At 36.5% G+C, this 16,645-nt stretch overlaps 1 protein-coding gene and 2 non-coding genes across 6 annotated transcripts in view; 1 reads left to right on the top strand and 2 right to left on the bottom strand.

Annotated features, from left to right (window-relative positions):
• LOC113229877 (myocyte-specific enhancer factor 2) overlaps positions 1-16,645 on the top strand; it is a 118,006-nt gene that overhangs the window by 97,022 nt on the left and 4,339 nt on the right. For 2 of the 4 annotated variants that reach the window (XM_026463554.1, XM_026463555.1), the window contains 6 exons: positions 4,471-4,608; positions 6,226-6,291; positions 7,096-7,396; positions 7,759-7,994; positions 8,138-8,262; positions 10,806-10,978. In XM_026463554.1, the coding sequence (XP_026319339.1) occupies positions 4,471-4,608; positions 6,226-6,291; positions 7,096-7,396; positions 7,759-7,994; positions 8,138-8,262; positions 10,806-10,978 (1,039 nt within the window). The remainder of the gene's footprint in view (positions 1-4,470; positions 4,609-6,225; positions 6,292-7,095; positions 7,397-7,758; positions 7,995-8,137; positions 8,263-10,805; positions 10,979-16,645) is intronic. The other 2 variants (XM_026463557.1, XM_026463556.1) reach the window with 2 other exon arrangements.
• On the bottom strand, positions 9,046-9,117 carry Trnah-gug. The gene has a single exon. It is a non-coding gene; the product is annotated as a tRNA-His (tRNA).
• Positions 10,241-10,312, bottom strand: Trnah-gug. The gene has a single exon. It is a non-coding gene; the product is annotated as a tRNA-His (tRNA).

The raw sequence follows: 16,645 nt of genomic DNA, 5'->3' as shown, positions 1-16,645 counted from the left end.
AAAATGAGAAAGTGAAGGAAGATGGAACAATTCAAATTTAAAATTTAAATACAAGTAAAATAAAAAATGATAGAATACAAGCGGAGAGAGGCGATACAAAAAGGTGAGACGACGGTGTAAGGAGGTCACACCGTCACACAGATGCAGGTTCAAGTCCTGTAAGATCGAAGGAATTGTTGTTCCTTGTGTCCGATCTTTGTATTAATTATAACAAACAAACTAGAGGAGTAATTTCACAAAAAATAAACGAATATCATGGTACGAAAACATCATGGTACTCATTAAAATCAATATTACATTTCAAAAAACGACATCTCTTATAAAGCACTGGTAAAGGTACCTGATAGACTGAGCAAAAAGTTTCATAGATTTCTCACCGGTGGCGTCACGGCAAAAAGCTGTTAAAACCAGTTAGGAACTTAAAAAGTTTTAACGTATTGATACAAAGATTGGACAAATACAAAGTAAAATCTTTCTGTACGGCTGGTTACGATTCAGCATCTGTTTTTTTTTTTTTTTTTTTTTTTTTTTTTTTATGACATTAAGTAACGGGACGAACAAGTCGTGTGCCTGATGGTAAGCTACACGCCTGCCCATAACAGTTGCAGTGCCACCAAGAACTTTAAATTACAAAGATCTTGGGGGCACTGCCACTGCGCCCGTCACCCTGAGACATAAGTTGACAAGTCTCATGTGCCTGTAATTTCACCAGCACCCTTACCCTTCACAACCGGAACACAGTAATGTGACCATTACTGCTTGGCGGCAGAAATAGGTAAGGTGGCAGTACTTCCCTGGACGAGCTCTTTCACAAGGAGCTCTACTGCTACTAGACCAAATTTTTGAATAAAAAATTTTTTTCAAGAAGTATGTAAGCGTGTTGAAATATTAAGAAGTCAAAAACTTTTCACGGGCACTTGATTTCGTCTTGTCAATTTAAAGCTTAATAAAAAATGTACAATTAAGCGAAATTATTTCTTAAGAACTTAAATTATACATAGAATTACTAACTCATATTCAGTAGTCATAAAAAAATGAATACTAACGATGTTTAACGAGTGAAATGACCTTAGCAATCAGGCCGAGCCAACAGATGTGGTATCAGCTCTCCCACTGCAAAACGTTATCTGAGGGCGACGACCGCACTTAATTTATTAATTACCCGTCCAGCATAATCGGACCCTTTGAATTAAACCATACAACCCTTTTCACTACTTATATAAAGGTTGTCCAAAATTTACACAAGAAGTAATTTTGATAGATAACACAGGTTTATAATTACAAATTGTAATTTTTTTTATTGATATATTAAGTATATGATATAGGATTATGTTTGGTAAAGCATGCACAAGCAAGCACAAGCAAGCTCAATAAACAAAAAATAAATATACGCGTTTTACGTCCACTTGCATTAAAGTATGTATTAAACCAATGCTTGCAATTCAAAAAAGCAATTTAACCATTAGTTTAAGATAGACGTACTTAAGTTTAGTGCAACTGGACATTAGCTAGATTCGAAAAAATAGTTTCATTTTCAAGAATAATAAACTTTTAAGTTTAGGATTTTCTTTCTCAAACGAGTCTATTTCATTTTGCAGACAGTAACTGGAAAGAAATCTATATTTTTAGAACACTGAAACTTTATGAAGAACTCGTGTGAATCACGTTTGGTTTCTCATATCAACTGCCTCCGTGGCCGAATGGTTACCATGCTGGTCTGCTGGAATGCGGGATGCAGAGGTTCAATTCCCGCGCCGGGAGAAATATTTGTATGTTCTACATTTATTTCTCTCGTGAGTTTGGGTGTAATTTGTGTGTCCATGTGTGTGTCCATGGCACCCGCGATACAGGGTTTCCCTAGTGCGGGGCTATGAGTGTATTGCGTTATTATTATTATTGTGTTGGTTAGGCTTATACAATAAATAGCCGAACTTGTTTCATTTGAAATATCATCCATCATTATCACAGGTACATTTGAATGTCAATTTTTTGTGTAAGTTCATACATACATACGCTACATTACTGTCTTTTAAAAATACAAAGAAGAGACATACTTTTAAGTTTTTCCTTTTAAATTCAATATAAATAATCAAATCCGCCTATTCTTATTAAAGTGTATATGATTAGAAATTGATTTTTTTTTTTTTTTTTTTTTAATATATAATAGACACACGCTTGGCCACAATCTCACCTGATATTAAGCGACGATGTGACCGACGATGGGACGCGTTTGCCTAAAAAATGCCTATTCACTCTAGCCTTGAATAGCCCCAAATTGTACTTTTCGGGAAATACATACTAGTAGGCCAACTGTCAAAATAAGAATAAAGACGGCAATAACCATTGACTTACAATTAACGTCGGGTCCGCGTTAAAAAGTGTCCGAACTTATAGGGCATTAAAATCGTATACAGAGCGTCATTCACGCTTTAGTCTTCGTTTGTTCGACTGACAGCGAAGCAAGCAAAATTAGACAGTACTGCGATGACATTACAATTTAAATTCAACGTTTTAGCTTTTTCATATTCCTTTACATGTCACTACGTTTAAATAGATTGACTTGGGACATTTTTTCGTGGTTTTTGTATTAGACCCGTCGTCCATTTATTTGTAAGTCAATGGCAAAAACGCAATTAATAATCATTAGAACGTCGTAAGTAACATCAGAAATCAGAAAAATGGGTGAAATCAGGTTGTGGATGATGATGATGAAGTAACATTTACAATTCACAGATTTTTGGCAAAACTTTACTTTCTTTCATAATCTATCGATAAAACTGTCGACAACAATCACATTACTTTTAAAATTTTATGAAAACTGGCAACCCTACAAGTGTCATTTACTCCGTTTTCATAAAAAAACAGACTATAGAAGCAATGTGGAAAAGTCAATTTCTCCAATTGATCGAGATCACCGAGATAGTCGAATAATATTTAGAACTACATACATATTTAATACATAGAACAACACAAATTCCAATGACAAAGTTAATAACATAGTAAAAACAATATGAATTGAAAACACATACAGCTTTTGGTTATAAGGAAAATGTACCCATAACCGCATTTGAGGATAGAATGTCAGTAATAATGATATGGAACATTGAGTATTATAGAGCATTTTGTACCACACGTAATAATTAACTCCGTTGTAAATGCATTTCAACCTTCAATATAGAAAATTGTAAAAATATAATCAGTATTTCTATCACTATTACGCCCATTTATATATTGGAAAAAAAATTAGTTTGTAGTTTTTTTTTCACGACTATTTATTTATTTAATAAATTGACAACTAAACAGATAACAATCAAACTACATTGATAAGAGTTAAATATAATATAAGTTCTGTACTAGATTGTGACATCGTTATAAAATAACAAGAAAGATCTACTGTTCACAATTTGCTAATAATTTACTTACTTAATTAATATACCCATTTATTTACTAAAAACAAAAACGAAATGTGTTTGAGAGAATACCTTTGTAAATGTTAGGCGAGTTACTACTCCTTTAAATATTCTGGATCTTGACTGAAAAACATCCTAACCGGAGTTTTTCGTTGATATCTCGTTGTAAAGCCAACACATTCTTATCAGGGTATTGTAAAAGCAAGTGTTATTCTTATATATTTGCAAATTAAATTCTTGTTAAAATTTAACATTCACTTTATTCAAATCATCATCATGATCAACCTACTTAAGAGCCAGAGTCGGTGTAACCTCCTCCACTCCTCTCGATTCGTAGTCTGGTCCTTGACCTCCTGATAGGTGCTCACGTTGATCTTCTTGTTTATTTGTTCACTATACGCCAATCTTGGTCTTCCTCTCTTTCTTTTCCCTTCTACCCTCTCTCGTCTGTTCTCTATTGCATTCAAAAGATTTCTTACTTCCCTATTTAACCCTATTCAAATAAGTACAGCAAAATTTTAGCACATTTATGGACATTACAGCAATGCGACATGCAGACTACACGTTTAATTCCACAGACATTACTGTCTTGACTTTACAATTTTGCATCTTATTATCTTTATGACGTCATGTCCTCAGTTATGAATAATAATAATATTAAGAAGACGAAATGGCTCTCATCATAACACACCCTCAACATAGAAATACACATACATTATACTAGGCAATTCCCTGTACTATGCGTAATAAAGCAACATACTTTAATGCGGGGTAATACCCGGAACACCTACAAGAAAAGTTCATTTTCCATATTGGTCCTACCTGGAATCGAATCCGAAAACTGAACCAACACATACATTCATACACAGTGCAAATCGTTGAGCCATCGAGGTCATCGAATCAATACAATAAGCTATTAAATAATTGACAGTTTACTTCTTCACTCTGTAACTAGTTTGGCCTCATTTACTATCTTCCTACATTAGTCACGATTTCCAATTATGTTGCCTTATTGAATAGAATTGCCAATAATATTAATTTTCCCTTTATTATATTTCAGGTGACGTTCAACAAACGCAAGTTCGGTGTGATGAAGAAGGCGTACGAGCTGAGCGTGTTGTGTGACTGCGAGATTGCACTCATCATCTTTAGCTCCAACAACAAACTGTACCAATATGCCAGCACCGATATGGACAAGGTGTGTCTTAAACTTAATTTTGTGCTAATTCTTGTTAAAACCACAAAACAAAATTTATATATAAATAAATTGAGACAACATCACATACGTTGATCTGAACCCAAAGTAAGTAACTAAAGCACTTATGTTATGGAAATCGGAAACAACGACCGTATCACAAATACCCAGACCTATTTTCTACATTGACCCACCTGGGGATCGAACCTGGCACCTCAGCGATGACGACATTATGAAAACCGGTGTGCAAGCCACTCGACCATGGAGGTCGTCACTATGGCACTATTCACTTGACAAAAAAGCGTTTTTGAAAGGTTTCTGCTCGCTGACGTTTGTAGAGCGTTCTCACTTGACCTGTTGTACAAGGTCACGAGTGTGATTCCCAGCGCTTGACCTGACTTTTGCGCTAGTAAATTAGAATGTTAAATTATCACTTGCTTTACGGTAAAGGAATACGTGAGAAAAAGACGTTGAGTAGGTTCACAAAACTCTTTGAGGTTATGTAGTCCGCAGAGCACGAACCCTTAATGTAGTCTCTGTAGGTGACTCGCGACGTAAACACATACTTACAATATGGGACACCACAGCATTGGAGTAAATTTAGGGCATTCACAAAAATCTCAAACACATAAACACTGTCGATTGATAGACCGAAGTTGAAATTTTGTTTGTTGGACCAGACTGGTCTTGTGCACAGAAGCTAAGCAAAGGAATACAAGCCCATGAAAAACAAGTCACAATACCAGGTTAAAAGCCACTAAATAATTGTTTTACACGTAAATTCGTGACGACTTGTATATAAATTTAAATAATTGTTCAAAAACAGTAATATTTTTGTTCAACGGTATGTTTTGTCTAATAAATTTAATTACTTCTTGCACATTCCATGATCCAAATGAATTGAAATTCTTTCTCCGAACCGTTTTACTGTCGCATTAAAAAGTTAGAAACATTATGTAGACAGTAAGTTAATTGTCATTTTACATATTTGTGAATGAAAAGTTTGCGCTTTACAAGCATAAGTGTTGTCATTACAAATTACTCAATTGCCATAACAATATCTTTGCAAAGTGATGAGCGAAATGACCTGTCCGCCATTTATTTGTCCTTGTGTAAAAAGGTCAATGTATACTTATTTGCTTGACGATTTCATTTGCGGTAGAAATGTATCGTACAATTATTTATTTGTTTATATAAACATTATAATGTACTTAAACAGTGTTTATGTTCTTGCAAATCGTTGCTACACATACTTAGGCGATTTTGATTGTATTTATGCGGTCGTTCATAGTAAACACATTTGACTTGTCATTTGTTGATTGACTTCTAATTAATATTGATATTTCGTCCATGATCCTGAAACATATGATGACGAATGTTTTTACGATGTGTGTGTTAATACGTGTTAGACGAATATCTTTGTTAAACTATCTCTTTTTTGTTCAAAGTACAATGTTATACTGCAATATCAAAGCAATTCGTACCCTTGGTATAATAAACAAAGCCACGTGTGAACATATATGTCAAAAGTCATAAAAATAACTACATGAAACAAATTATGTACAAAAGATTAAATACAAAATCTTACAATACTAATTCTACATTAATTTAATTTTTCAGGTTCTTCTTAAATACACGGAGTACAACGAACCCCACGAGTCGCTGACGAATCGCAACATCATCGAGGTACATTAAGTACGGCGTCATCTGTGTGCCCGTGATCGCAATGCAGTGTCCATGCAAACTTGACTGATCCCATTAACCGCGTGCTTTTTACTCACAAAAAACCTAATGCAAATTATCTTACTAAAATCTTATTCCTATTAATCCCAGTCCAAATAACCCGGACATACTGGAATTTGATGAAAGCCAAGAAACAAAAAACAATCCTATAGCTTAAGACGCCCCAGCAAGTAAAGATGTTGTAGATGACCACACTGAATGTAGTGAGAATAAACACAAGCAGCAACCAGCATGCCTACTTCCTGTTAGAAAAAAAACTCCAACTACAAAACACCAGACACCCCGTTTTTATACTAACAGTTTATGATTAGACACCCCAAATATTTATGTTATTTTTTCCTTGTACAGCATGGGTTTTATAAATATTTTTGTGTTTATTTGAATTAACCGCGCCTACCTGATGTTGATACAGGGGTAAAGTCAGTTGCATCATTGCATTCGTCACAACACACATATGTACGCTAAAAAGTTTCACGTACAATACTATCTAGATGCTAGTAGAACTTATTTTGATAGCACTTTTTATTTGAACCCTCCACTACATACTTAGTGAAAACAGTACGAATGTCAAGCAACCACTTAAATGCAACATCGTTATCGTAGCTATTGAAGCACTAATAGTGTGTACAGAGGGTGTTTTATTGTTTAACTTGATTGAAAATTAATGCATGTCGAGTAATTTGCCGTCGCAAAATTTACCGATTTGGCTTGTCAAGCCACCTGAGCTCGTTTCGCTGACACTTACAGGCCCTAACGAAGAAAGAGCATAAGAACGGAGTGATGTCACCGGACAGCCCTGAAGCCGAACCGGAATACAGCCTGACACCACGAACCGAGGCCAAGTACTCAAAGATCGATGAGGAATTCCAAATGATGATGCAAAGGAACCAGTTGAACGGAAGCAGAGTCGGTGTTGGTGTGGCTGGAAGTAACTACAATCTGCCTGTGAGCGTGCCGGTGGGGAGTTACGATCAGTCGTTGTTGCAAGCTAGTCCACAAATGCATACCTCTATCAGTCCACGGCCTTCGTCTTCGGAAACCGATTCAGGTAAACCTAGACTTTTCAATGGATTTTTTAAACCTCATTCTAACCGTATAACTTTCAATCCCATTGTCGACTATTCGAAATTTTTTTTCTTTCGTTATACCAAGCGATGATGTGAGACGCCAGTTGCATTGCTACTCAGAGCTTGAAATGGCAAAGACCTGAGAGGCTCTGCCACTGTGCCCGTCACCCTGAAACATAAGTTGACAAGTCCCATGTGTCCCATTTCACCAAACAGATTATTTCTTGGAATCATTAAGCTTTTGAAATCTTTTGCAAAACCCACTTTCAGTTAGAAAAGGTTCTAATGAACTTGCACACATTTAAGTCCAACGACGAATTATAGCTTTTTCTTATCTTTACAGTATACCCAAGTGGCGGAATGCTAGAGATGTCGAACGGCTATCCAGGCCCGGGATCTCCTCTAGGGGCGGGCTGTACACCGTCTCCGTCACCAGGACCCGCTCCGTCTCCTCACCGACACCCGCATAAGTCTCATCACGCACCGCCGCCACACCACTCGCCTCGACATAATAACTTACGCGTCGTTATACCAAGTTCCATGCCACCACCGCAAGACGATTTATCGTATACCGGAGAAGTAAGTTGACAAAATATGTGGATAAAACGAAATTATGTAATATCATTAAGAATTAGTAAGAAGTCTGAAAATAATGCAATCGAATCGGAGTAATCACCTTTACCTGTAATTGGGATTACTAAAAATATCGTATTACCTTTCAGCCTCCACTAAGCTACTCAGGACTTGGCAACTTCGGACCGCAAGACTTCAGCATGAGCTCGGACATAGGAATCGGACTATCGTGGGGCGCGCATCAACTGCAAACTCTACAGCACAACAGGTACATGTCTGTGCCCAATTTTTATTAAATAATCCTTTTATTAGCTTTTAAGCGATCATTAAACAAACGCTCATGAGATATTCAAGACCATAATCGTGGTCGTCATTAATCCTTAGATCTTTTTGGTTCTATATATACTTCGTTTGTTTTAGCATTAGACAGAAGGAAATTTGGGTCCTTTTTTATATCTGGCGCCATTTCATTCGATCATTTCGTAAGCAAATAAATTTAACAAAAACCGTAAAAAAATCTCAAACATATTTACTACCTCTATGTACAATTGTTAACTTTTTTAATAGTAGCATTCGCTATATAGATTAAATGTAAATTTTCTATCTTTACATTAATAATCTATTTCAAAGACTGGCACAATAAAAAAATTTAAGAAACAGAGGTTCGAAACGAAAGGTTTTTATAAACTAATAAGTTTTTATAATATAAAATAATGTAAAAAATTTGAGTGCCAATTTTGGTAGAATATGAAAACTGTTACATTTTATACAAATAATTATCAATCAATCAATAACACTATCGTGTCATTTTGTAAAAGTCATTTGTCATCAATTTTCACGATCTTTTCCAATACTCTAATTTGTCTGAAAAAGAAAAGGTTTACGATCACAGCTTCTTTGTTCATGGTTTTTCTAATTCTAAAAAAACGAGGTATAGGTTTTGTAAATCCGAGTCATTCTTTTTAGATAAATTACATCAACATTATATATTTGTGAGATGTAGGTAAAAATTTACAAAACATTTAAAAAAAAATATTCCCCTGCGACAGCAAATCACTGCCGTGACCAGGATTCGAACCTCGATTACTACGGCCACAACGTAGGGTCCTAACCACTAGACAATCACGGCTATCGGAACTGATGACTGTAGTGGCGAATTTTACAATCCCTTTTAACCAAATTACACAACCGCTTTTGAGCAATTGAGATTTGCATGCTTTTATTCTTAATCATTGTTATATAGACTTAGATTCAGAGATAAATAATTTTATATATATCATTTTACTTCGGCATCAATTACATACGATGAAGAATAGAATGAGGAAAATACAAACATTGTACTCTCTCGTCATCGTCTCCATCCATACAATTATGTTTCATTTCATTGCAGGCTTATCCATCTGTACTACATTATTCTTTAGTTTATTCACAATTACATTGAAATCCTTGACATCGAGTAAATAGCTCACTCCGCTATTTACAAGGTCACAGGGAAGCCTCAAGGTAGCATAAGCATGACCAACAATTTTATAACGGCAGCTTTCCGCACGACCAATTTCGGTTTGTTCGAGAAAAAAAAACAGAAAAAAAGATGTTACAATTCCTGCATTTCCGGAAAACATTTTAACATTAAATCGTTGTTTATTGTAAATATTAAAAAAACAAAGCTAAGTCTGTTCAGTTGTTAAAGACGATTTATCTTACTTCAAATATACATCTATCGGAAATCAAAAGATATCAGATGTGACGCGTAAAGCAATAATGAAAAAGTAAAAAGATAATCTAAAGCTAAAATAACGTGGGGTCCTAACCACTAGGCAATCGCGGCTATAGGAGCTGATCTCGTTGAATTCGGTGGTCACTAACCAAAACTGCAGTTAACCACTTTGGTTATTCGAAGTAGTTACTCTTGATTGCTTTTACAAGCACAACACTCGTAATGGGCAGGTTCATTGAGGTTCATTAAGGTTTTCACAGATGGCGTTTTATATGAAACAAACGCGCTTTATAAGTGCCAAGATTTTGAAATCATATTACAGAAAGCTAAAAATATTTAAGAATTAATTTAATCTTTCTATTAGCTTAATATCTAAAACATTATCATGTGATTCAAAAGTTTAATGATCTAGATCAGAAAGACTGACTCCTTTTCATATTTGACAATATGCATACCCGGCATCAAAATTGTTTCGCATAAGTTAATATCAATGCACAAAATTAAAAAATAAATCTCCACCGCGACAGTGAATCACTGCCGTGACCAGGATTCGAACCTGGGTTACTACGGCCACAACGTAGGGTCCTAACCACTAGACGATCACGGCTATCGGAGCTGATACCTTTGGCGACGAATTCCGCTACTGCATTAAGTACAGTTGCGCTCTACCCAAATATCGAGTGCCTACCCTGCCTCCCCACGTTTGGTGTAAAATTGGGTATCTAAGGGGGGACACAGTGATTAAGTACAAGGTCTGATCCAGTATCGAATACTTTCACTCTTGATTACAGTTACGCTCGAGCAGCGACGCAGATAATTATCGCCTACAATTTCATTTTATCGGTTGTTGCGTTTTAACTAGTGCGAATTTTTTGTTGCTGTTGTTGTTGTTGATGTAATCGTCTCATTTCTCACCAGCTTTTTAGCTTTAGGAATGTTTTTTTAATGTATGACGTATCAAATCCCTAATTTAGCTACATTATCTTCCCTAACGTTACTTAGTTTCTTTACCAACTACATAGTACGTACATAATATATAAAACTTCTTAGTTCTTGTAAAGTAACACTGTGTCAATGAGTTTTATTCTTTGTCCCAACAGTAGCAGCTTGCCAGTGCTAGGAGGGGGCGGGACACCACCGCCGGCTGCGTCTCCCAGCAATGTGAAGATCAAAGCCGAACCCGTCTCTCCTCCACGTGCCCCTGATCATATGCATCGCGGCCCACAGCAGCAGTCCGCGCCGCAGCCCGCACACCTATCTGGAGTCATTGATGGTAAGTGGAAACAGTGGAATTATATTTATTTTGTTCATTCATTACATTACCTAAAAATACTAACTTGATCCACTTGACTCCATCAAACGACCTGTTAGTGTTGTCGATGATACCAAACTCACAAATAGTTTGGAGTCCCTTAGTACAAGGAGGGACGTTAGATTACCTTTCGAATTAGTGCCACCGTAATGTTTCCACATTCACACTTCCCGACAAAGGACATCCTTGTTGCCTGGCATTCTAAGATCATCACGTTCATTGGTTCCACGAATCTTCTGAAGTAATTCCTTTGCATTATGACATGACGTACTTCAAAAAGCTAGTCAATAAGGCTCTCAAAGGCTGGCAACACATAGGCAGTTCTCTGATGTTGGAGATGTCCATGGGCGCCGATGCCCATCTTCCATCAACTGACTCGTCAGCTTGTTTGCATTAGGAGGCAGGAGGTTTTTTTTGTGTAAATGAGGATTTTAAAAAAACGTTTATGATGGGAAAAAGAAAGAAAAATTGTCGGTAGTTTTAGTATCAGTGATGACGGTGTGCAGGCGGCGATAAGGCTTCAGAACACTCAAATGTTGTGAATGTATTGCACCTTAGACATCTATGCACTAGATATTGAAATCTGAAAGTAGTTTAGCTTGTGTATCGTTGTAAATAGGTAGGAGAAACCCGATTAGATAGTTCATTTTTATACCACGCGACTTCTACATCAAGTCGGTGATAGAACGTAGTAATTCTAGGTTCTTCAAATGTATACGATACAATGTTGCAATTAACGGCTTAAGCGTTCTTAAGTATCCAAAATTCATGTTTATTTATTAGAGAAGCATATTAGTTACATTAAAATCGTCAAATTCATTAAAAGATAATGCTTACAGTAGATTCCCCCGGGAAAAACAAAAATAAAATCTCTATAGCTTGCTATTTGTAAAAACATATTTGTTCACATTTGTCATTTACAACGATTATATAAAAATAATATTGCAACACCAACCTGAATAAGCTAAACAGGTTCCTTGTCATCCAAGAACGAAGGAGCCATGTAATATTTTATGTACGGACAACGGCACATCAGACTACACATTTTTGTTCGAAAATCGAGGCGTGAAGAGGCATATTGTAGGCAGGCAGGGTGGAGGTGGCTAGTGCAGTGAGGGTTCCATCGCTGCACTAGGTTCCTTGGCGTTTGGATACCACTTTCCACTTAACATCAGGTGGAGTGGAGTCATTTGCCTGTCATGTATAAAAAAAAAAAAAAAAATCGCCTCCATTGCAACGGAACAAGATACGTCAATGTGTAGTTTGATGTGTAGTTTGATGTGCTGGTGTGTGTACATATATTTATAACTAGTTTCAAATTTTATACTTTGTAAATGACAAATTTTAAATATAAACACTTTAAATGAATTTGTGGAGTCATATGTCACGAATAACCAGTTTATTTTTATTCCCTGAGTTTATATTATGGTTTTTTGTTTCATAAAAATATTGCTATTCTTAATATTTCATTCTCATGCTAACGACAGTATAAGTCAGTTCCTTCAACATAAGCTTATTTCTGACAAACATCAGAAACACGTGGACCTATTTTAACAACTCACCGCCGCTGTTGCGGTGATGGTTGAAATAGGTGAAATTAAAGTGTCAACGATAGTGTTCCTGACTACTGAAAAGAAGTAGTTTTTTGGAAATCTTTAATATTGAAATCTGTCAACCAATGTAGCTTTTGTTCTGTATTATACTGTGTCACTCATATGTCTTAGTTTTTCCTTAAAACTTTAAATTCTCTATTTATTTGGTATTTTCAAGTCTTATTAAGAGCTTCTACTCAAAAAAACGCACGCTCTAACAGGTTATGAGATCAGCACCTGAATTTAAAATGGAAAATATAACTTCCAAAATACAAATTGGTTAGTTAGAAGGAGAAGTCCACTGGTCGACATGGAGATATAAAGTAAGCAAATTATTGCGGAGCATTCCAAATGCTATGGATGTAGTTGAAGGAAAACTAAAAAACCCGATTTTGTGCCAGATTATGGAGCAGGTGACGCCAATGTCAACACATACAGATTGGAACTTGCCATTTTCGTTAATGCTGATAGCACCGCTATACTCCTTCTCACCACAAACTTGAGTGAAGAAACATTACGTAAAGTGATGAGATATACGTCTGCCCGTGAAGTATGGTTAGAATAACACCGGCTTTTTGATGATACTTGTGATGACAGATCATACAACTTATGCATGACCTTTTTCGGATTTAAACGAGATCCAGCAAATGACATTGCAACCCACTAATCTAAATTGAAAAATATATGAACCGAGCTGAATCAAGAGATGTTTCAAGACAAAAAAAGAGTTACCCGAACTACTATTGGTCTGTAAGATTCTTGACACCCTTGGCGAAGATTATTTTTCATTTAGAAGTAGTTGACTATTTACACAAAAAGCTGACTGAACCGTGGAAAATCTAACCAGCCACTACATCGTACATTCATAGTACGAGAGAGCTCTTTTGAGTAAGAACATTCTTAATCAGGAAGCTCTGACTGCTAATACGAGCTCACTGAAGCACAACAAGAGCTAGGATAAGGACAAGAGGCTTAAATGCAACTATTGCTCTGAAAAAGGACGGTCGGAGAGTGCGAAACTGTCAAAAGTGGATCAAAGATGGAAGGCCACCGAAACCGAACAGTTTGCCAGCAAGTTCCTTATCCAAACAAGTTCAGAACATTACACTAATGGCTGTTAATGTTATAAAAGACTGCAATCCATACAGCAGAAGCCTTGATTGGCACGTCGACAATGGAGCTGCGACTCACATTACTGTTAGAAGGGATTTCCTCCAAGACTTTGACGAATTTGACAGCAGTCATACAGTCTTGATTGCAGATGGAACATCCATTCCTGCAAAAGGGAAAGGTTCTATCGTGGTAGAATCAAATGTCAATGGAAACATAGAGAAAATAACACTAAGTGATGTGTGGTTCGTACCGTCGCTCACAAAGAACTTGTTATCTGTATTAGCTGCACAAGATAAGATGCAAAATAGCATATTTACGTCAACAACTCGAGATTGCAAATTAGGTATAGGAGGCATCACGAAGGTTGTTGGTAAAACAGTTCTATATGGTGGACTATAGTAATTGGATATGAAGACAGTAATTCTAATAAAAAAGATTATTGAAGTTAATGTAGCTACAAGTTCGAATATGTTTGTACCATGGAAGTTTTGCTCATCAAGACAAAAGACATATCCGAGAGTTAGTCAAGCGTTAGTTGGGAATACAGTTATACAACGACAATGTAAAATGCGAAGGCTGCATTTACGGAATAAGTCATAGAGACAAATTTGGAAAAAGGGAAAGAGCAACTCAACCAGGAGAATTAATACATACAGATTTATGCGGGCCCTTTGTGCATAGCTTTTCAAAATTTAGATATTATGTACTGTTTAAAGACGACTACTCAAGTTAACGCATGGTATAGTTTATTCAAAACAAGCATGAGGTAAAAGATAAGTTAATACAAATGCTGAATGAGACAAAGGCTGTTGGACACACAGTCCAAGCAATACTAAGCGACAATGGAGGGGAATTTGACAACAGATGCTAAAGAGGAATTCGAAGTTCATGAACCGGAACTTAATTCAGAATCTTCGCATGGAAACAATGACGTAGAATCAAGGTATAACTTGAGAGACAGGACTACCATATCACCTCCGAAAAGATATGATGACTTTGTCTACCTTCTGCACGTAGAAAAGTCTCCTGAAACACTTAAACAAGCTATGGAACGAGAGGACGGTACAGATTGGCTGCAGGCTAAGCAAAGCGAGATGGATTCGTTAAAGGAGAACGATGTCTGGACGCTATGTAAATTACCGCCAAATAGGACGGCGCTGCCCTGTAAATGGGTATTTAGGATCAAGCGGAATCCTGATGGATCCATTGATAAGTACAAAGCGCGCCTTTTAGTCAAAGGATTCAAACAGAGAAAAGGATTATTACGATCAAACCTTTAGTCCTGTAGCAATGAACAGAAAGTGTACCATTAGAGCTTTGCTTAGTGTGAGTGCCAGGGAGAATTTGTACTTAACACAATTTGATGTGTCAACAGCTTTCCTTAATGGAAAATTAGATGAGGAAGTATACATGAAACAACCAAAAGATTTCAATGATGGCTCGTCGAAAGTATGGAAATTAAAGAAATGTGTCTGTGGTCTAAAGCAAGCTCCACGTTGCTGGAATTCGTGCTTTGAAGAAATTTTACTTGATATGAACTTTCAACAAAGTGGTTCTGACAGCTGTCTTTTCATTAAGAAGGTAATGAACTAGAAACTGCTCATAACATTATATGTAGATGATAGGCTAGTAGCTGCAACAGATAAAGAGGTAGTTAGTAATGATTTCCTAAATGATATTAAGAAGAGGCTGAAAATAACCACGAAACCTGCGTCTTATTATAGGTTTGGAAGTCGATAGATCAAAAGACAATAACATCTTTATAAGGCAAGAAGCTTATACTAAAAAAATCCTGGAACGGTTTGGTATGTTGAACTGTAATCCCATTTCAACACCGATACAAAAGGATTCTTCTGCTGAAACAAGGGAAGTAGAGGAATGGAAGAAAGAAATATTTCCTTACAGAGAAGCTGTAGGTGCTCTTGCATACCTAATGGTAGCTACATGTCCCGATTTAGCATATGTAGTGGATATAGTATCAAGGAAGTTGGAAAACCCCACAAAAAACGATTGGCAAACCGTGAAGAGAATTATTTAGACATCTGCAAGGAACAATGACCACTGGAATAAAATATTGCTCAAACTTTGAAAAAGAAGTTATAGAAGGCTACAGCGATGCTGACCATGCTGGTGACATGTTGACAGTATGTTCAACCACTGGAGGGGCGTGTCTCTATGCAGGAGGTCATGGCTTAGTCAAATCCAACCATCGGTTGCAATCTCTACAACTGAAGCAGAAATTGTAGCGGCTAGTGAAGCAACCAGAGAACTTATATGGCTTCAGAGAATATTGTGTGATCTGACAGATATTAAGGAAGTGCCAACTTTAAAAGTTGACGATGAAGCTGCTATTCGCCTTGCTCATAATCCTGAGTTTGATAAGAGGACTAAGCACGTTCGTGTAAGACACTTCTTTGTTCGTGAAGCTGTTCAAGATGGTCTTGTAGTTGTGGAAAAAACAAGCTCTGCAAGTCAACTAGCAGACATAATGACTAAGGCGGTACTTGGTTTGGACCAAGCCTCATAGAAATACGTGCTAAGCTGGGAGTACATGAGAACATTAAGAGAATCATGAGAAACTTTCTTCTTATCAGTGAGGAAAAATGTCAAGGATAGTGTTCCTGGCTACTGAAAAGAAAAACTAGTTTTTTGGAAATCTTTAATATTGAAAGCTGTTAACCAATGTAGCTATTGTTCTGTATTATACCTTGTCATTATATGTTTTAGTTTTCCTTGTAATTTTAAACTCTCTATTTATTTGGTATTTACAAGTCTTATGAAGAGCTTCTACTCAAAAACACGCACGCTCTAACAGAAATAAGCTAGTATAGAGATTTCTGCGCCTTACATAGAAATGTTCTTTGGAAGATTTGTATAATTGTCGTTATCGGGGAAAGCTGATTGTTTGGGAGGATCCCTGATT

The sequence above is a fragment of the Hyposmocoma kahamanoa genome, unplaced genomic scaffold, assembly GCF_003589595.1.
Source record: "Hyposmocoma kahamanoa isolate Upper Pololo Valley unplaced genomic scaffold, ASM358959v1 63, whole genome shotgun sequence".
NCBI classification, from domain to species: Eukaryota; Metazoa; Arthropoda; class Insecta; order Lepidoptera; family Cosmopterigidae; genus Hyposmocoma; species Hyposmocoma kahamanoa.
The sequence above is the reverse complement of the archived record's forward strand: the minus strand, read 5'-3'. Positions and strand labels throughout refer to the sequence as shown.